The sequence below is a fragment of the Maniola jurtina genome, chromosome 15, assembly GCF_905333055.1.
Source record: "Maniola jurtina chromosome 15, ilManJurt1.1, whole genome shotgun sequence".
In the NCBI taxonomy this organism is placed as follows: domain Eukaryota; kingdom Metazoa; phylum Arthropoda; class Insecta; order Lepidoptera; family Nymphalidae; genus Maniola; species Maniola jurtina.
The window spans coordinates 1,308,519-1,328,819 of record NC_060043.1 but is presented as its reverse complement, the minus strand read 5'-3'; the positions used below and the strand labels follow the sequence as shown (position 1 = coordinate 1,328,819).

The window sequence follows — 20,301 nt, the reverse complement described above, 5'->3', positions numbered from 1 at the left end:
TATTACTAGTTTTAAAGATTGTGACTTGTATTTACTTTTATACCGAGCATATTATTATTGTAACTACTGAGTTTCTTGCTGGTTCTTCTCAGTAGAAAAGGCATTCCGAACCAGTGTTGACGTTAATATTTTCAATCCATACTGTCCACAGCACGGCGAAAGCCTGCACAACCTAGTGGGCAGGATAGGTGGGGACAGCGAACTATCGGGGCGGGGCAGGCAGTACGCGAGCGCGCTGGCGGGCTACATCGACGAGCAGAGCATCCCCGGCCTGCGCGTGTGGACGTCGTGGATGCGGCGCGCCATACAGACCGTGAAGGACGTGCGCGCGCCGCAGGAGCGGTGGAAAGCGCTCAACGAGATTGACGCGGTGAGTACACTACTATACATATTCACAGCCTGCCAGTTACGACCACACACTGCCAGTCATAGTCACACTATGCCAGTCATAGTCACACACTGCCAGTCATAGTCACACGCTGCCAGTCACAGTCACATGCTGCCAGCCACAGTCACACGCTGCCAGTCACAGTAACACAGTCACACACTGCCAGTCACAGTCACATGCTGCCAGCCACAGTCACACACTGCCAGTCACAGTCATAATTACATTCTGCCAGTCAAAGCCTCAGCCTGGTAATGGTAGCCTCAAACTGCCAATCACATCATTAGACTACCAGTCACAGGGTGCTAGTCGTTATTTGTAGGCTAACATTAAAGTTTCCTTGCTTTAATTCCAGGGCATCTGCGAAGAAATGACCTACGCGGAGATCCAACACAAGTATCCGTCCGACTTCAACGCGCGCGACGCCAACAAGTTCGCCTACCGCTACCCGCGAGGGGAGAGCTACGAGGACCTGGTGGCGCGGCTCGAGCCCGTCATCATGGAGCTGGAGAGACAGGGCAACGTGCTGGTCGTGTCTCACCAGGCGGTCATGAGGTGTCTGTTGGCCTACTTCCTTGACAAGTCCGCTGGTGAGTCAGTCATTAAAAAAAAAATATCAGCCATGCTAATCATGACTATTACTCTCCATTCCCGTTCAATTAAGCGTTAAGCTTGTGCCAGGAGTGGGTACGACAATAGTGCAACGGGTGGTTTGAACCGCCGACCTTCTGGAAGTTAGTCTGCTCCTCAACCGTTGAGCTATCGAGGCTCTGGATCTTTATTTTCCCTTATAGCTTTACAACCTTAGCACACGTTGCATCATAATGTTATCCGTATTAACTACCGATAAACGCTAATTGGCCATGCACACGCTGCTCAAATGCACATATCAGCCAGCATGTTATGTAATAGGCATTGGTCGTCATGCTCGTCAATATGTGCCTCGCATCTTAACCTCTTAGCACACGTTTGTGCGAATGTATTCGCCAACACGCTGGCTAATATATGCGTGGGTATCAGCCAACATGAGGGTCAACGTGTCGGGGCATTGGCCGATAATATGTTCCTCATATTTGAACATTTGCGCAAATGCATTGTCCAATATGTACAGAGCTTGGCCAATATGTCCAAGAAGATTGGCCAACATATACACACTCACACTCTCTTATGCACACTATAAACGCTCTAACATTCGATGGGTTGTCAACAGAGGACCTCCCGTACTTGCACGTCCCGCTGCACACTGTGATCAAGCTGACGCCGGTCGCGTACGGCTGCCGCGAGGAACACATCACGCTGTCAGTCGACGCGGTCGATACGCACCGTCCCAAGCCCGCTGTGAGTATAAAACCTTAGTCTAAGCGCGCACGGGTGCTCCTGACATGAAAATGACAAGAGCTACCGTTAAGAGAGCCGACAAGGGTCCGGGAAAATATGCGCTAAACGACAATTAACTATTAATTTGTCCTTTAGCCAATTTATACTTCAAAATTATCTGTATTATCTTAAATAAAGTATGTTTTACAATGCAGTGCAGAGGCGGCTATTTGACCAGTCGGTCCTTAAAGGTCATAGCTCATTAGAGTCACTCGGCACCCTATCTACAACGCCTTGCCCCGATCTGGCACTTTATTCAGATAATGTTGAAGTATAAATTGGCTAAATGACAAACACCCAATCGTGCTTTAGCGTATATTTTCGTGACCCCTTTTCGTCTCTCTTGACGGAAGCCCTTGTCATTTTTCATTATGATGTCATTTTTCATGATTATATTACTGACTATCACTATCATGATAAAAAATGAACAGTGAACTACCTATTTCAACTTGGGTAAGTACAGTAGAATCTCACCAATCCGACACTATTAAAAACCAGAGGGTGCCGGATTATTGGATTGTTCGGATTACTGGATTGTATAGAAAAATTCATAGTAAATCAAATCAAGCATTTAATTAAGGCAATACAATCTATTTGGGTTCATGTTGAACACGTTTTTTTATAACTAACTATCTCACAATCAACAAATTACATGTTTTTAAAATAATCCTTGATTGAGGTCTGTTTTTGTGCAACTTGGCGCGGGCGGAATGTGCCGGATTATTGGACGTGTCGGTCTATTGAAGTGCCGGATTACTGAGATTCTACTGTAGTTCTTTTATGGCACTACGCACGCCACTGGAAGCATTCTACAATTTATTTGTGGTAGCAAACGATTAAAGACCGGCCCACATATGGCGGAGCGCAGAGCAGAGCATGTCCGCGAAGTTTTCTAATCGCGTGACACATTACGCGAATTTCTACCAGAGAATGCGCGAGCACGCGTGGAACTACGCGCGGATGTGCGAGTATCCGCACGGATGCACAATTGATTTTAGACATTATTTCAATGACAATGTCGATAATACTTTGACTGTGAAAAATGCTCTGCGCTGCGCTCCGCCATATGAGCGCCGGCCCTAATAGCTCCGTTCACGGTAGCGACAACTCGTTGGTAGGTGTAACGTACAAGTTATCGATTGATTAATATTAATTTAACTACTCTTTCTCTTTGTTTGTGGAACCCCTTATTTCACATGGGAACGCATTTTGTCTGACGGATTAGCTTTGCACATTGTACCCACATCCAAGGTATCTTCTCACACCGTCTGTCTCCAATAACTGATCCGCCATTATTTCTAACAGGAGGAAGAAGATGACGTCGCGTCTGGCTCGAACGTACGCAAATTGTACATTTGACCTCTTGTCGACATGTTGCTTACTTTGATTAATAAATATAGTAAACTTATAAGCTTAAGTATAATGAAGAAATTACCATATGTTGGACATTCCGTTGGTTATAGCAAAAACAAAACGCTATCATTACACTAGCCTGTAGTGTATTTGTTTGGATTTTATAAGACTCGCCCACCGCGCATTTCTTACTTTGGAAAGATGCATAATACTATGAATAGGACATTTGGTAGGTTTTTAAAACTGTTTCCCCATACCAAATCCCACCAAAAACATAAATGTGAAAAGCCAAGTTCTATATCAAGAAAGCGAGGGATTGTAAGCTTCGCCGATAAAAGCATTTGATATTTATTATAACGATGTAAGGCATAAATTTTTTTGTAACATTGGATAGTAAATATAAAAAAAATATCCAAATGTGTTTGACAACTAGTCAAATCAGTATATCTTTTTATCAAACGTCAAAACACGCGCTTAGTATGTGAGCTTCTATGAAATACTGGCATGTGACGTCACAATGATTTGACATGCTTTGTTAGATTAATCGATAATTTAAAATGGTTATTACCGGTTATTACATTTAAAACTGACAAAGGACGTAGATTTTACGTATTTGGACGACCCTCTATTAAACTATCACTGAGAAATAATTTATTTATAGACATAGGCAAATACCGTATTGTGGTTACATACCTACCTCTAAACTTAGAAGGACTAATGATTCTTTGTCCGAGCAACAGGTCGACAAGAGCTCTCAAATCACCAATAGGATAGCATAACAAAAACCATTAGCATGACTTTTTGTAGTAAATAATATTACGAAGAATGGATTTTTCCAGTTAAGTGACTCCTTATTTTCTGTGGTGCTGGGCATCTTGGTTTGGTTGTAAAGGACTGGAATCCAAGCTGTTTTTCTTTTTGGTTTGGTTGTGGGATTATTTTTTAATAAAAATAATTGTTTTATGTTTGAATCAATTTTAATACAAACTAATGTACGGTTTTGGGGATTAGTTTTTTTTGCAAATTGTGGCTTTTTGTTGTTTATTTTAGTTTCTAGTTTCGTTGTCTCTTATTTTAAGACGTCGAATACGATAACGTGACATAGTATTTATTGTCCAAATATTAAAACACAACGCGCTTCTGCAGAAAAGAGCAGAGGCGCAGTCTGTTTTCAATAATTTCCAAACTCACCTTTATTTACATACTTTAGCATGCACCGGGCGGTGAACTCGAATGCCAACGCCTGTTATCACCACAAATTCCCTAAACCATATAGGTATTATGTATTTTATTTTGTCTATTAGTATATTGTTTTCGTTATTTGTATTGGGCAAAATAAAATTCATAATAATAATTTAGGTTTGCGTTGCTTATAGGTCTTTTGATTTCATTATGTCAATTTCAACTGTATCAAAGTATTATGAGTTTAAGGGCAGATTTTTCAATCGTCGAATAACTTTTATCTGAGGAAAAATTTGACGTTTTGACAGATTTCCTATACGAAAACTGTCAAAACCTCAAAATTCCTCCAAGAAAAGTTATTTGACGATTGGAACATCAGCCCTTAGTTGTTATTTAGCCTAGAGCGGCTAAGCTTAGCCATTGACCAAGACAATAGCGCGTGCCTTAGACACCATGCCCATTAATGATCATTTGGACAGTATATATTTTTTTGTAAATATGTTTTTTTGTGTAAATATGTTAATCTTTTTATGTAAATATGTTCAAGTTAATATCTTCGAAAGTTGTCGACAACTCGCATTGAAAATGTTTCTAGATTATAGTTCCAGTTATGAATTTCTCATCGTTTGTCTCTCGCAGGTGATCCCCGCGCCGCTCATCAAGCCGCCCGTCCCGCCCGTCCTCAACGGCGAAACCAACGGCGAAAATAAAGACGACTACTAGGGCTCGTGAGCTAACCGTACACGATATAACAGTGACCGACCGGAGTATAGGGGCGAAATCTATAATCAACTTCGACTTACAGATCTCAGCATCTAAGCCCGACATCTAACAAATCATAGGACGCGGCGGCGTCTTATTAGGTTTCTGGATAATACATAGTACAGTCCGACAAAGTTCTTTTGGCGCGTGGCCAAAATCGGAACTAAAGCCACTACCTTGAGAAATGCACCTGTTGATAGTTCGCTGTGTCGGCATAAATTCAAATTCAAATTCAAAATGTTTTTATTCAATTAGACTTTTACAAGTTCTTTCGAATCGTCAAAAGCATCTACCACTGGTTCGGAATGCCTTTCCTACCGAGAAGAACCAGCAAGAAACTCGGCGGTTGCTCTTTTCAAAGATTTGATATACAATATTATGCCATGTATAAAAGCAATTGCAATATAAAAGCAAGTCCTGCGCATTGCTGGAGCGAATCGAAGTTCAAATCCACGCTTTTTTATCATTTACATAATCTTCGATAGTATAATATGCTTTTCTCAAGAGCATATTTTTAATAGATTTTTTGAACCTGTGTAAAGGCAAGTCCAAAATTGACTGAGGAATTTTGTTATAGAAGATTATACCCATTCCCACAAATGACTTTTGGACCTTCCTGAGACGGAGTGTAGATAGATAAAGATGGCATATAGCTACAACAGTGCTCTCACTCAAGTGCCAAAAGAGCCTTGTCGGACTGTACACGGAACCGTGCATACTGTCGGACGTAAGTCGCGGTCTTAGTCGAGCTTGAGCGCTCGGACGTAGTCCTGTGTCAATCATTCATTCTCTACGATTCGATCGTTCAAGTATTGGTTAGTGCCACGACCCAGATCATTTGGGTTGTTCGTTCATTTGGTTCAATCAGTCATGATGGCTCCTGGTTCATCAATTGTGAATGGGATGGTGAGACCCAAGTCCCGATTGCGCGCGCTCGTTTCTTTATCGGTCGTTTTTTGACTAATCAGTTCAATGTAAGTCCCTTTCGGACTTTGTTTTGTCTAAACTGTAAAATAAGATGACTTATATGGAAGATTTACATTTAACAATTTTTCAATAATTATTCTAAGATAGGGCGGAAACTAGTCGGGCATACTTCTGAGAAATAGTTAGTTTTAGCCGGCTTACACATATACATATAATCTTAGATGATTTTTAAATCATTTATAATTAGCGGTCAGAGCGTCGGGCGCAAACCTAGAAGATTCAGGTTCGAATCCTGGTCAGTACCGCAATTTTCGATATGTATTTAAAAATTATTTATATAATATATCCTTGAAGTGTAGATAAAACACTATCATAAAAATCTTAGATCATTTTGTAAAATGTTAATCCCAAATACTAGTTAAAATTAAATCAACTCATAAAATGTGATATCTTTTTTTTACGTATTTATATGGCCACGCCTTATATTATTAGTTTTGTATTAAGTAACTTTAAGTAAAAGTTAATTCAATTTAGAGATCGGTGTCCACATTGTGCCGGCTAAACCTAGTTTCGGTCGGTCACTAATAGAGAATCAACTATAATGACAAAATTATCTGTTGATCAATAACAGTCGAAATGAACATCAATCTATCTTTAATCCGTCGATAAGTTACTTGGCAATGTCATTTTTGTCAAAATAAATAAATAAAAAATAATGGTTTATTCGCTGGAATGTGTGTACAAGTAACAACGGTTAATTTGACAGATAACAAGGTTGCTAAATAATTTATCGACAGTATAGATAGATTGATTATTTTCAGCGTAAAAGCACACGGATGATTCGTAACAGATGTTGGGAGGACACTTACTTCTTTAATTGTACAGAAAAAAATTACATACAATTCTTTTCACGTAGAAAGACCGCTGATATTGTCTTTGCCGTAGGTGATTAATATTCTATTTGGTGAGGGGCGGGAGCGTCTATTCGGCCGCGCATTGGTTCTTAAGACGATCGTTCGGTTCTGTATTAACTATTTGCCTCTAGGTAAGATCAGTGTCTACAACTATAATGCGCATTGTGCATCCTTTTTGTTGCCCAGCGTCTTTTGGAATCGAAAAATACATCAAAACTTATTAAAAAAAAAAATTGGTGATTGAATAATCAGACCTTAATGAATATGTATTGTAATTTTTCTGTAAAATTAAGTACGTAATTTTTACGTTCTGCGGGAGTCGACGAATTTGAGACTGATGATAAGTGAGTTTAGACTATGTAACCACATCATGATGAAAAAATATATAAAAAAAATGAAATCAAATTTCATTTTCATTCCCATTTTTCGATATGCACTTCTATGCACGGAGCTACATTCTATATTCCTTTATGCTAACAGACCAATTAAACAATAGTGTCAAAATGAGAACCTCTTCCCTTTTATTTAGTTAAAAATTTAAGTAGGTATGTTGTTTTGAAAAATGCATCATCTATATACATATAATAAAATTGTAGAAAAGTGGTGTCTGTACAATGGAAATATATAAAAAAAAGTAGCAGAGGTTGTTATTATATCGATGTCGAACCCGAAATTGTAATTAATTTTTTTTTGTCTGTTTGTGTTTGTCTGTGTGTATGTGCACGCTAATATCAGAAACGGCTTATTCGATTTAGATACGGTTTTCACTAATATATTGTAGTAAGCTTCACTTAACATTTAGTGTTTATTTCATGTCAATCGGTTCATAAATAAAAAAGTTATGTCAATTTAAAGAATCACGGCGAACATTTTTAACGTACAGAGTACGTACTATGCTGCCCGAAAAGTCACTATTCCACGCGAACGAAGTCGCGGGCACAGCTAGTCTACAATATTTATTTATGTACTGCTAGTATTTCTAATTATTTTATGCCAGATAGGTCAATTATTGCCTACTTTAAAAGAAATTTTTAATTTCACGTATAGTAGGTAGCATGGTACAGTCGTTTTTTTTTTACTTTTTCTTTTAAGCTAGTCTATTGTGATTATTATTGAATATATTATAATCGGAAATATATTACCAAAGACGTTTTTTATTTCCAATTTTATAATTTTTGGGGTTGGGACTTGGGTTTTGAGCCATTTTTAGTTTTTTTTTTGTTGTATTGAGCTTAAAGTAGTATACGGATTGCATAGGATATAATATACTAGGATCTCTATGCATGCTGTTCAAATTAAAAATAAGTTAGTAAGTATATTGAATAAAACAAGCTAAAAAATATTTTTGTATGGATCTATCTACTCATATATTATATACTTAAAACAGCACAATTTAATATACAAAGATATATAAATGTTTCAATCTACTGCCAGTCTGAAGATTATAATCATAATATTATTAGGTAGGTTTTCAATTTGATATAATTTTTTTATAAGAAATGCCTGCTAACTCAACTCTGCTAAGAGAAATTAGGCATGTTTTTTTTATTTGAATATATTATGATATGAACTTGTGAATTACAATTTGAAATCTTTATAGGTAGGTAGTTAATTATCTATATAATATAGGTTTTTTACGCTTGCTTCGCTCATGCAAGATAATTGTATTCAAAAATATATTTGAATGTGGCTCCGCGCGTTGAGTTTTATTAAATCAGAGTCGATTTTTCCACTCCTATCACTTTATCATATTGATATAAAATTTTAACTATTGTGTATACTTATGTGAAGAATTTCTACAAAGTGGCTATATTATGTTAATGTAAATTTATTATTATTATAAATATTATAATTGTTAATTTAATTTTTAAATATAAGCATATTCTAAGCGGGTCTGTGGTTTTTATTTCATACTCCTGATTTCATGCAAAATTTTCTATTATTTTTACATTTCTTATGATAATTTTTTTTTTGTTAAATCAAAGTAATTTTATCCTTTAGAACTTGAGTGATCCACAATATTTGTTAAAAGTTTCAAAATCATTGAAAATGTTAGAATGTGCCAGAGAGTACCATAAGTAATGAATTAAAAAGTAACTTATCTTTTAAGAATATTTACTTCTAGTATTTTATAAAACACTTTTAAAGGCGTACAAAAAACATCAATATTTAAACAAAGCAATGTGCAAAACTATGTTGCTTGCACGATGCAAACATTTGAAATCATAGAATACATGATTAAACCATAGCCTTGCCATTATGATGGGGGGCAATGATTAATTAGCAGCGGGGAGTGTCCCTTTACATAAATAGTTTTTTTACATTTTACATCTGCATATTATGTTTCCTGTTCATGACTATTTTACTACTATTTGCCCTTCTGCATATACATTTTGCTCTATTTCTTGTTATTGCTATTTGTTTTCGTCGCCTCCAAAGATTAATGATGTTATCAAGATGGTTACAGTGAGTTTTGAAGTCATTCATATTGAATTTCGAAATGATTGACGCAATTTTTTCACATTTTGACATAGCTATTGTATATTTTTGTTCAGTATTTAGTGTCCGTTTCGTGGCTTTTCTTATTTTTATACCACTTTGAGAACCTTGCTCTGATTTAATTTCAACATCTTGATGAATGTCTGTATTACTATAGCACTCTACATATTTTGATTTTAAGAAACGGTCTGGTATAAGATTTTTGTCGAAAAGATTCATATTCAATATTGACATTGCTGCAAAAATATGTGGACATGGCAATGTTGTGGCTACATTTAAAGAACAGCAGCACTTTGCACTGTGTTGCTGTATTTCCACTGTATGCAAGTTTTCACAGTCTTCCTTCTCGCAAACTTGGAATTGCGTAAAATCATCAGTAGTGACATCAAATTCATCAACTTTTTCCAGGCATTCACTAATCAGACTGAATGCAAATGGTGTCATTAAGTTCAAATACAAGTTTGCGGGTGAATCTGTTTCATGAAAGGAAACTTGCTTTTTTAATACCATATCATGAACAGTTTGCTGTCGTTTCAGTTTGACTCTGTCTAGTATCAGCGCAAAGTTAGCAAAAAATGATTCTAAATCTGAAAATTTTTGACAAACATGTTTAATCTTTAGGTTTAAAGATCTTAAATGGTTTATTGCTTCGATATTGAATGTGGTATGTTTGCTCATAAAACATTCAACCCACTCATGTTTTATACAGTGCCAATTGTCGTCGTAATACTGTATTACGTTAGGGATGTTCAAGCTGATGAGTCTTTCATACCATTCATCATACTGTGTTTCGGATTTTGAGAAAGCTATGTTATGCAGAATCTCTAGAACATTTTTCCTTTGTAAAGGTTTGAGTTGCATTGATTCAACTGTGACGGCAGTGCGGAAATGTGTAAAGACATGATATAAACATATTAAATGAGAAGCTTCTGAAAACTCGTTGTAAAAAACTATTTTCTTCTCAAAATCTTTGTCTGTCATAAATGTGTTTATTTTGATCCATTCAGGATTAAGCTCTTTGAAAAGTCTCACCATATGTCTAAAAACATCGGTTGTATCTTCCGAGAGTATAAACACTGCAATCACTTCCGCTTCATTATTACCATTAATAGATATCAAATTATAGAGTGGCATACTAGAACTATTGAGTTTGTGTGTCGAGTCTAACACCATTATTTCTGGGTAAGCAGCAAAACAGTTCTTCATATATGGGGTTTGATGAAAAATTCCAAGCAGGTCACCATTTTCATTCATTGCTACATGAGCAGCACCATCATCTTGCATTAGCAAGTTGATCACATTCTCAATATCACTTTGAGAGTATTTCCTTTTAGTATCTACACTATTAGGCCTGTGGGTAGAAGACTGTGTAGTTTTCAAATCTTCAACTTGTACAGGTTTTTGGTTACAAGTCTTGTATGACATTTCTGTTGCTTCGATTTTTGCTTCTAGTTTTAATTTTCTTTGCTTTGGTATATTTTTAAACAGTCCTCTGTCTAAAGGATGGTTATGGCTTTCTACCATATGCACAATTTTAAGTTTGGTGCCATCATTGTTTAAAATCAATTTAATATACATAGGGCAGTTGTCCTTATAAGTAGAAGTTTTCCGTAATCCACTACTTTCGGACTTGAACGCTCTGCCTCCCTTTTTACATGCATAAACAATGCTATAGTATTTTAATTCTGGGTTGTAAGTTTTTAACTTTAAAGGACACACAGCTTTCATCTTTTCTAATGTTCGACTATCCCGTTTCCATAGTTGCACACAGTGTTCTGTTTCATAGTTTTTAATGTACTGTTCGAGATGTTCTAAAGATGAGAATTCTGGATAACTTTCACTCATTATTATTGTTCATTTCAGGTAAGTATAATAATATAACACAAACGGTTTTTAATCTTAAAGTGATATTCAGAGCATAAAATCTGCAATCAGAAAATTTAGCACCAAAGGACAAACGGCTAGTCGTCTGTCTCCGTAGAAAATGCACTAGATAAATAGTGCTGAATCCTGGTAAATAAAATTATTTATTAAAAATAAATATTCTGTTCATGGTGATTCTGTACACAGATCAATTCTGTATCACTTCTGTATTTTTTGATTATTATTTTTGACATTTTTGAGTTTTGACGTTTCAGACCACAGATCAATAACACAACCTTCTTTTTAAAATTTTACGGCCCTGGATACCTACTGTTACTTTGACTTTATGCCATAGTTAGATGGATTTTTAAGGATTTTTAGTTGCCGGCCACTGACCTATCCTATATTAATACAGGTACACTGGATCTGTGATTGCCGCCGTTCTGGTAGCAGCAATGAGGTAGAACTAAATGTGTGATGAGACATCAATATGAACTAAAAATTAGCCTAGAATCTAGAAAAGTGCTTAGTAATGGAATGGATTACAAAGAAAAGAAGTGGTTATGAATATTTACTTTTATTTTATACAACTTTACTGACGAAACTTGACATTTAACAACTTTCATTCAAACAAACAGAAACATCCTATAAGCATATGAAAAACATCAATTTATTTACAAACTAAGCTCTCAGTGCAAATTCACCACATTGCTTATGCGACAGTGTTGGCAGATAAATAAATAAAATCTGATAACAAGCGCATCTAGGGAGTTGAAAAAACAAATTACTTTTTTTTTTTTTCTTTAAATCTGGCTTTACTCTGATTAACAAATTACTTTGAAACTGGTTTGAAGTTTGAACACAAAATACATGGCGCTCTGTGGAACGAAAGATACACGTGGGGAGCCCTTTTGTATTTCATTCCCTAAAACGCCATACATATTTTTGTCTTCACAAGACTGAAATGGACTTATTTATACAATTGCGCTGGAAGATGTGTACAAAATGTAAGTTATTATTATAATAAAAATATTATTTAAAATATTTTTATTTTTCATCATCAATTTGAATGCCAATTTACCATCAATTTACACATTATCTAAAGAGCCAAGATGTCTTGGAGGAAGTTTGACAAAATTTTAATTTGAGATCAATAGAATCAATTACTATTTTTATTTATCGACTTCAATAACGGGTAACCATTTAAAGCCAACACTGTCAAGCAAATAATACTAATAGTTTAACAAAACTTATGTTAATATTTACAATAATTTAATAAAAGTTTATCTTTTAAATATTACAAATAAAGATCCTTATTTTGACTTTCGACAGTGTTTCACAGTCAGCCATTTTACATAAAATTCGACACTCGGTATGTTTTTTTAATAAACATAACATTACACCAATTCGATTGTAGCCATATTCATCATCATCATCATCATCATGTAGCCATATTGTAGCTTGGAAATTTTCGAAAGTTACACAGCAATGTTGTTGTTTTTCCAAAGGAAAGGATACAATTTTAAAATATTAATAATATTTCGGCCCTGTAAATGGTGTTAATTTTTCTTTCAAATAGAAAAATATAACTAAAATAAAATATTAGCTTATCTTTTTGTTGCTTAAAATTTTCTTACCTTGTTCCTTTAATACCAAATAAAGATTTATTTGTAATTAAAATACTTACTTCACTTTTGGGTGAACTCTACAATAATGTGTTTGGAAGTTGAATAAAGTATTAAACTAAACTTTCATTTATTTTAGCTAAACAATCGAATTGGCACATTAGTTGTAGTTAACAATAAAAAGAATAAGTAATCAAACGAAAAAATCAAAACAGAAGTAATCTCAGATGGCTCATGCAACTGAGCTTCCAAGAAACTGCATAACTCAAAATACATTTCCTTTAAAAAATAACTTGTTCAAAACTTCTAGAACGTAAACATAAAAAAAGAAAAGTCAAATTAATAGCTAAAATTCGAAAAGTTATTTTACAGTAAATAAATTACTAGTTTATACATCATCTCTTGAGTAAGGTTTTTATACATTTTGTTACAAATCGGAAATTCCGCTAACCAGGGCACATACTTCGAGGAAGCGATAGACGAAGATGCTGGAATGGCGACTTTGCACAGGAAATGTTGGCAGAGATCCCCTCCCCCAACTATAGGAACTCTATCTGTGGAAAAAAGTTAGTATAGCGCTCTCTCTGTTACATAATCCCATACATGCCTATGTCTAAAATAAATTATTATTAATTTTATTATGAGTCATTAAATAGTTTAAATAGTTCGAAAATTCTTAAAACCCACGTTTGATGTTAGTTTTTAGTTTGCTAACTATTTTAAATTATCGATTTAACTAAAAAAGTACGTCCAATTATGTCAAATGTCTATGACGTCACATCCGTGAATTTCATACAAGCTCCTTTACTAAGCGAGCGCTTTGACGTTTGATAAAACATCACTGATTTGACTAGTAGTCATCATCCCTATTGATAGAAGCAAAAATCCAGTGGGCGTCAACCATAATGAGTCACCAACCAATCACAAACATATTTTCAAAAAACATTCGAAATTAAATTAGAAAACATAGTTTCGTTTGTGATTGGTTGGTGACTTAAAATTGACATTTGTATGGGATTATATAACGAGAGAGCGCTCTACTACTTCTTACTACGGATACAGATATCAATTGAGTCACACAAGAGACCTATGTCCAGGGGTGGACATATTATCAGTTTACGATGATGTCCAAGCTTCAACTATTATAAGTTTCTTCTTCAGATTTTGTTGCAAAGTTTGAAGGAAATCACCAATTTATTTGCACTATATAAAACCAAAAATGCTACGTTTTTCTAATTTGGTTTAATGACAACATACACCTTGTGCTATGTACTAAACCAACATAATACCACAGTTTAGCAATCTTACAGTGTGCAATATTGTTACATATTGCTTGTGTCCCACAAACTAAGTTGATGCGACATCACAACTGCATCAACTTAGTTAGACATATTAATACGATTACAAAAGCAGCTAGACTTACGCGAAATTCTAGGCTGTCTATGCTGACAAACTAAGTTCCTAAGACATCTATTAGACAATAGGTTTTACTTTTAGTTTTTTCAGTCCTTGCTGTGTCTTATGCAAAAACTTATGTTTTCATGACAAATATAATGGATAATTTTCTGCTCCATTCATCAGTCAAATTAACTCAAACTTCATGGATTGATGGAATTGACTGATGCACAACATTTAATGTAATGAACACCTAAGTTGTAAGTTTATCGGCGACACATGGGAAGTGACTTTTCTATGACATTTCTGCCAACTGTAAAATTGCTATACTGTGAAAATATACTACAGAAAATAATACAAACGAGCATTTTATAAAAATGCATCATCATAAAAATATGTACAGCAGCCAACAACCACTAAAATGTAAAGGAGCCTTTCTTTACGATTTCCTAACTTCTGCAGAACTATGCATTTCAACTAAGAAGAGTACCGCTATACATTTCCTTTTGTAAAATGTTATATTTTTGATGGTTTTTTTTCAAAAAAAAAAAATTGTTACATCCTATGAATAACAATATGTAAAGAAATGTAACTCTCATACAAAAATTTGGAACCATAACGCATACCAACAATTAAACACTCACACACTCAATTAAACGTCAATTACACTGAGAATTATCGTCACTTCAAGGTCATATTGGCATCGGTGGTATATTTTTGTGTGAATTTTGATTAGTTCCACCTCCAGAGTAGGTTGTATGGTGCCATTTTTGAGAGATTGATTTAATTTCTTTAGATATTGTTATTCGAAGGTTACAAGGTACCTTGTTGATATTCTTATTTGAAACACACAGTACAATGGAATATTATGGTATTTCAACACAAACATGTTCTGACCTAAATATTTTAATTGGTCAAATTAACTATAAAAAATTTAGTTATTCTTCTACATATAACCAGTACTAAAATTAAATAAATAAATAGAGAAAAGTTCAAAATTATGCCTTTTTCAGTAGCACAGGTATATTGGAAATGAGACAGTTTTGTTCAGTTATCAATTTCATACCATTCACTAGTTTAATAACTTATCACTGCACTTTATATCACTTTATAATGCATCCAAGCTAAGAATAGGATAGAATTTTCGCCATATTGTGCCTTAGCTGGAAATATATTTTGATTCATCATAACTATAATGGTTTACCTCTAGATCAAAACTGTTTCAACCCAAAAAACTTGCCTTTTGACTTGCCTGTCTAATTCCTGCATAGTTAGTACACTTTTCCAATACTAATAATAATAATAATTAATATCTTTACGAAATTATACAAAATCCATTTGAAAAAAGTGTTTTTTTTTTAGTTGAAACAGTTTTGATGTAGGGCTGCAATTATATTTCTGATAGATTTTGTAGTAGTAACAAGACTTCATTGAAGATATATATATAATTAAAATATATTTCCAGCTAAGACATCACAATATGGCGGAAAGTCCGGCCTATTCTCAGTTAGTACGCGTTATACACTAATTTGAGTACGTATGATCCGCTAGCTAGGCCGCGTTCTGGTTCGTCCTGCAGAACGTAATCTTCGTCCCGCATTGGGGTCAACACGGGCTACCCTCACTATGGGCTGTAGTAATAACCCTTGTAAAACCCTCTTCTTTCTCCTTGCTTTCTCCTCTCTATCTTCTCCTTCCGAGGTAGAAGATGTATTCTCCTCTTTCTCACTCTCAACTTTTGATGGGGACTTGTTGTCATGAACAACAACTTTTAAGTTTAATTTTACCGAGGAATCATCTGTTGGGGTTAACGTTGTATCTTGCTCAGCTTGGGTTGAAATTGGTTTATCCGTGAGTTCATTTGGTGATTTCTGCACCTCATCATCAGTCTAGAAAAATAAAATTAAATAAATAAATAAATGTTTATTTCAGACGTTTCCATCCATAGATTGTTAAAGAGCTTAAACTAAAAATAGCATATATACTAAAAAATATAATAAATAGGTTTTACATGAAAACATGTATTTAAAATTACATGATGCTAATTACTTGGTAATGTAAAGGTTAATCCAAAACATCTCCACAAAGATGGCGGCCTCAAAACAGCAGTTCTATGTGGCAGCTATTATAATAGCATGGCTTTATAGGTAATATTTTATTACACAAAGGCGCAAAAGTGAATTTAGTTTCGTGTAAAGATTTGTGTACAATCAAATTAGAAGGAATTTGCTTTTATTTGTGGCGAGTTATAGGTGTCCTAAGACATAGTCTGCCACTGGGCCAGCTTGGCAGCCTATGGCCTACACCCTTCTCATTCCTTATGACCTTAAAATACGAGTATGTAAATTGAATAAAATCACCCAGCTTTCTGGGCATTTTACCTCCTTACAGTGGTTTATATGACATTTTTGATTTGTAAGTTTTATATTATTTAAATCCATTAAATAAGTAAGTAAAGTATTTTTTTTTATTAAATTTTTGTTTTTAGAATATAATCTATACTATACTAATAAATAAAATTGAAGTGTCTGTCTGTAATTTCGAAATAACTACCTCATATTAAGCTCATATGGTTATTTGAACGATACCATAACTGAATCACACGTTGTTAAAATTTTTGTCTGTCTGTCTGTCTGTCTGTTTGAAAAGGCTAATCTTTGGAACGGCTGAACCGATTTTGACGGGATTTTCACAGACAAGTAGAGAATTGACCAGGGAGTAACATAGGCTACTTTTTTAACCGACTTTCAAAAAGGGAGTTGTGTTTTTCTACATAAGTACACCGAAATCTCTGAGATTTCTGAACCGATTTGCGTCATTTCTTTTTTAATCGATAGAGGAACTTAGCGACATTGTTTCATAAAAAATTTGGATTCCAACTCCTCAATCCTGATGCTGCAGGGGATCTGACCAATCCACGCGGGCGAAGCTGCGGGCATCAGCTAGTTTGTGAATAAAATTGTGTTTCTATCACAAGTTTAGTGAAGGTGTGTGTTATTATTAGATATACCTGTGAGTTATCCTCTGTCAAAGTGTCGTCATCCTTTTCAGTCTCGGACATAGTTTCCTCACTCATGGTGTCTTGCGTAGTTTCATCCTGGGGCGGTTCAGCCGACGACCTGCCCAAACTGGTGTGTTCTAACTCCATACTGTTTGTTCTAGAATCCTATAAAATGAATAAAACATATTAAAGAAATGATTAAAAAAAAATGTGCTGTTATGTCTAAGGCTGCATCCACACCAGTAAAAATTTGTGTCTTCCCGGGCAATGCATATTAGTGTAAGGTTATTTTTAAAAATTGATTTGAATTGTCAAAAATATTATAAAATTATTAATTTACCTAATGCAGGTAGTTTGATAAAATCGATCTTTGGCTCATTCGATGTCATACAATCTGTTGCTAGGAGGCCAACAAGATTGAACTTGCATAAATACGGGTGTTTTGAAGGTTTTAGTTCTGAGTCTCCTTCTGAGATTCGGAGCGATATCGCACATTTTCAGTATTTGGATTGTGAACTGAATAATTAGATGTTGTGATAGCAATCACGCTCTAATTAAATTATTTATTTTGGCATTAGTTTGTTTAGATTAAAACTCTCAGATAACCTTACACATTAAACTTGTGTTTTTTGTGTTGGTTTTGGAGAGGACATTCCAATAATTCGATAAAAATATTTAAATAATACCTGTTTTTCTGAGTGACGCCAACATTAGTAAATACGTGTTATCCACCCGAAACAGCTTTCTAAATACCAGACGTGTCTTACAAACATAACATGAAGCGACCTAAAAGGGTGAAGCTGCATGAAGGACGATGGAGCGAGTCTTTTGGCGTAGCCCATTTAAAAACTTATCCCCATTGTCATCATCAGTCTCATATATGTTAATGTTTTTTTTTTATTCACTATAGGTAAGCGCTTGATCACAATCACACCTGATGGAAAGTGATGATGTGGTCTAAGATGGGACGCGTTTACCTAGAAGGTGCCTTTTTAACTAGGTACAGTTCAGGATGATAGGTTCTACTATATTTTATAAATTCCGCACATTAATTTCTGAGAGTTAAATACCTGACGTGTCATCAGGACGCGATGCGTTGGGTACAACCATCCCATGGTTGAACCCAACCATGGGATGGTTGTATGGGATAATGGGGATGGGTTAGGTTGGGACCAAAAAAACCCATATAGATAACGCATCACGTGTTATGTTTTCTGTCACCACGTTTGACATGTCAGCAGTGACCCTGTGTGGTGTTACCTTCTTGTTCTGCCGCTTCTTGTTGGGCCAGCCGGTCTTGTTCTTCTTCTTGAACTTGCCGCGCCGGCCTCGGCCGCGGACTGCGGACTGCTGCAGCTCGTTGCGGATTATGTCACAGTCTTCACACTCCGACACTAGGCTTGACATGTCGGGGAGGTTCTTTGATGCTATGACAGTAGTTTCATCACCTGGAAATAATCATGTAAAACTTTGCAGATGAACATTTTGGAGCCATTCTCTCCTGAGGATACTGCGGTATTTGAGGCAAACGTGTTGAATGTTTTAGAAGATTAATTGTTCGATGTTGTGATGGTTTTTTTTTTAAATAAAAATAGCGAGTAAACAAGCAGTGTGAAACTGGGACAGGTCAGGTAATGCTTGATGAATAAATGGTTTTTCTTTCTCTCCTATCGACCACTAATATTATAAGGGCGAAAGTTTGTGTTTGTGTGTTAGTTACTCTTTCACTAACTAAAAAACCACTGGACAGATTTGTCTGAAATTTGGAATGAAGATAGTTTATATCCTAGATTAATACATAGGCTACTTTTTTCCCAGAAAACAAAGATATTCTACTGGATTTTTAAAAACCTATATCCACGCGAACGAAGTCGCGGGCACCCGCTAGTATGCTCATAATCGGTAGATACCATATTGCACACAAAAATAATTTCTTTCTCACCTTGAAAACTTTCTGAGACATCGTAGTCTGTGGGTTCTTCAAATACTTCAGACAGGAACTGCTGGAGTCTCTCCGAGGCTTCTTGGTTTTCAGACAACACCGGCTCAACCTTCATGCTCAGAGGGATGTCACTCATTGTGTCTTCCGAGGCAGTTGACTTCGCATCATCAGCATTTTTCCTTCAATTAAATTATCTTGTTGTACACCACAGAAAAAAATATAGAAAATTAACATAAGCATAGACATTGGCTAATTCTGTTTTACACATCCATTACTGCCAGGCATCGTCAAGGTCTGCATCCGTACGTAGTCGAAATTCCTCGAATACGTACGAAACGATTTGCTTCCTCTTTCCTAATTCGAACCGCTAGGATATGGAACGCCCTTCCGGCGTCAGTTTTCCCTTCCACCTATAATATGGGTACTTTCAAGTCAAGAGTGAATAGGCAACTTCTAGGCAAGCGCGCTCCATCTTAGGCTGCATCATCACTTGCTAGCGAGTCTGATTGCAGCCAAGCGCTAGTCTATATAATTAAAAAAAAAAAAAAAAAATACACAACCTCTTAACTAAAATGACAGTACCCTCAGTATGAGATTTTACTTCTCACCAACGTTGATAGTATTTGAGAAACGAAACATATAAGCGTTAAAGTAAAATAGCTCTTAAAAGGCTTGCTTTAGAGCTCAAGTTTGTACATATATTTATAGACAGCGCTCCAAGCGGAAAGGGTGCAAGATTAATATCAATGGTGCTGAATTTTTAACTATAAGGGGCATGACACGGGTCTGCCCGCGAAATTCAAATTTAATTTGGTTTTTCGTAATTTGTAAACTAATCAAAATAGGTTTATGGCATCTTTACTTGAAAGGGTCCAGTTTAAGAAATTAGTTATAATATCGACTAATTAACCCCCGACCCAAAAAGAGGGGTGTTATAAGTTTGACGTGTGTATCTGTGTATCTGTCTGTGGCATCGTAGCACCTAAACGAATGAACCGATTTTAATTTACTTTTTTTTGTTTGAAAGGTGGCTTGATCGAGAGTGTTCCATCCAAAAAAATTGGTTCAGCCGTTTA

The 20,301-nt window shown here is 35.5% G+C and overlaps 3 protein-coding genes and 1 long non-coding RNA gene across 19 annotated transcripts in view; 2 read left to right on the top strand and 2 right to left on the bottom strand.

Annotated features, from left to right (window-relative positions):
* LOC123872703 (6-phosphofructo-2-kinase/fructose-2,6-bisphosphatase) overlaps positions 1-5,272 on the top strand; it is a 32,692-nt gene extending 27,420 nt beyond the window's left edge. For 9 of the 11 annotated variants that reach the window (XM_045917156.1, XM_045917152.1, XM_045917154.1 and 6 more), the window contains 5 exons: positions 152-370; positions 741-975; positions 1,596-1,723; positions 3,068-3,100; positions 4,937-5,272. In XM_045917156.1, the coding sequence (XP_045773112.1) occupies positions 152-370; positions 741-975; positions 1,596-1,723; positions 3,068-3,100; positions 4,937-5,020 (699 nt within the window). In that variant the 3' untranslated portion in view covers positions 5,021-5,272. The remainder of the gene's footprint in view (positions 1-151; positions 371-740; positions 976-1,595; positions 1,724-3,067; positions 3,101-4,936) is intronic. The other 2 variants (XM_045917157.1, XM_045917160.1) reach the window with 1 other exon arrangement.
* The window catches only part of LOC123872701 (protein chiffon), a 36,421-nt gene that overhangs the window by 2,919 nt on the left and 13,201 nt on the right, over positions 1-20,301 (bottom strand). For 5 of the 6 annotated variants that reach the window (XM_045917141.1, XM_045917142.1, XM_045917145.1 and 2 more), the window contains 4 exons: positions 19,226-19,404; positions 18,544-18,731; positions 17,293-17,448; positions 11,824-16,171 (listed from right to left, as the gene is read on the bottom strand). In XM_045917141.1, coding sequence (XP_045773097.1) covers positions 15,830-16,171; positions 17,293-17,448; positions 18,544-18,731; positions 19,226-19,404 — 865 coding nt within the window. In that variant the 3' untranslated portion in view covers positions 11,824-15,829. Of the gene's footprint in view, positions 1-11,823; positions 16,172-17,292; positions 17,449-18,543; positions 18,732-19,225; positions 19,405-20,301 lie in introns of those variants that run through there. The other variant, XR_006797522.1, reaches the window with a different exon arrangement.
* Positions 6,361-7,502, top strand: LOC123872709. Its single transcript, XR_006797523.1, has 2 exons — positions 6,361-6,668; positions 6,761-7,502. It is a non-coding gene; the product is annotated as an uncharacterized LOC123872709 (long non-coding RNA).
* Positions 8,020-11,551, bottom strand: LOC123872702 (zinc finger SWIM domain-containing protein 3-like). Its single transcript, XM_045917147.1, has 2 exons — positions 11,540-11,551; positions 8,020-11,476 (listed from the first exon to the last, which is right to left on the bottom strand). The coding sequence occupies exon 2, from the start codon at positions 11,242-11,244 to the stop codon at positions 9,226-9,228; it is 2,019 nt and encodes a 672-aa protein (XP_045773103.1). The 5' UTR covers positions 11,245-11,476; positions 11,540-11,551; the 3' UTR covers positions 8,020-9,225.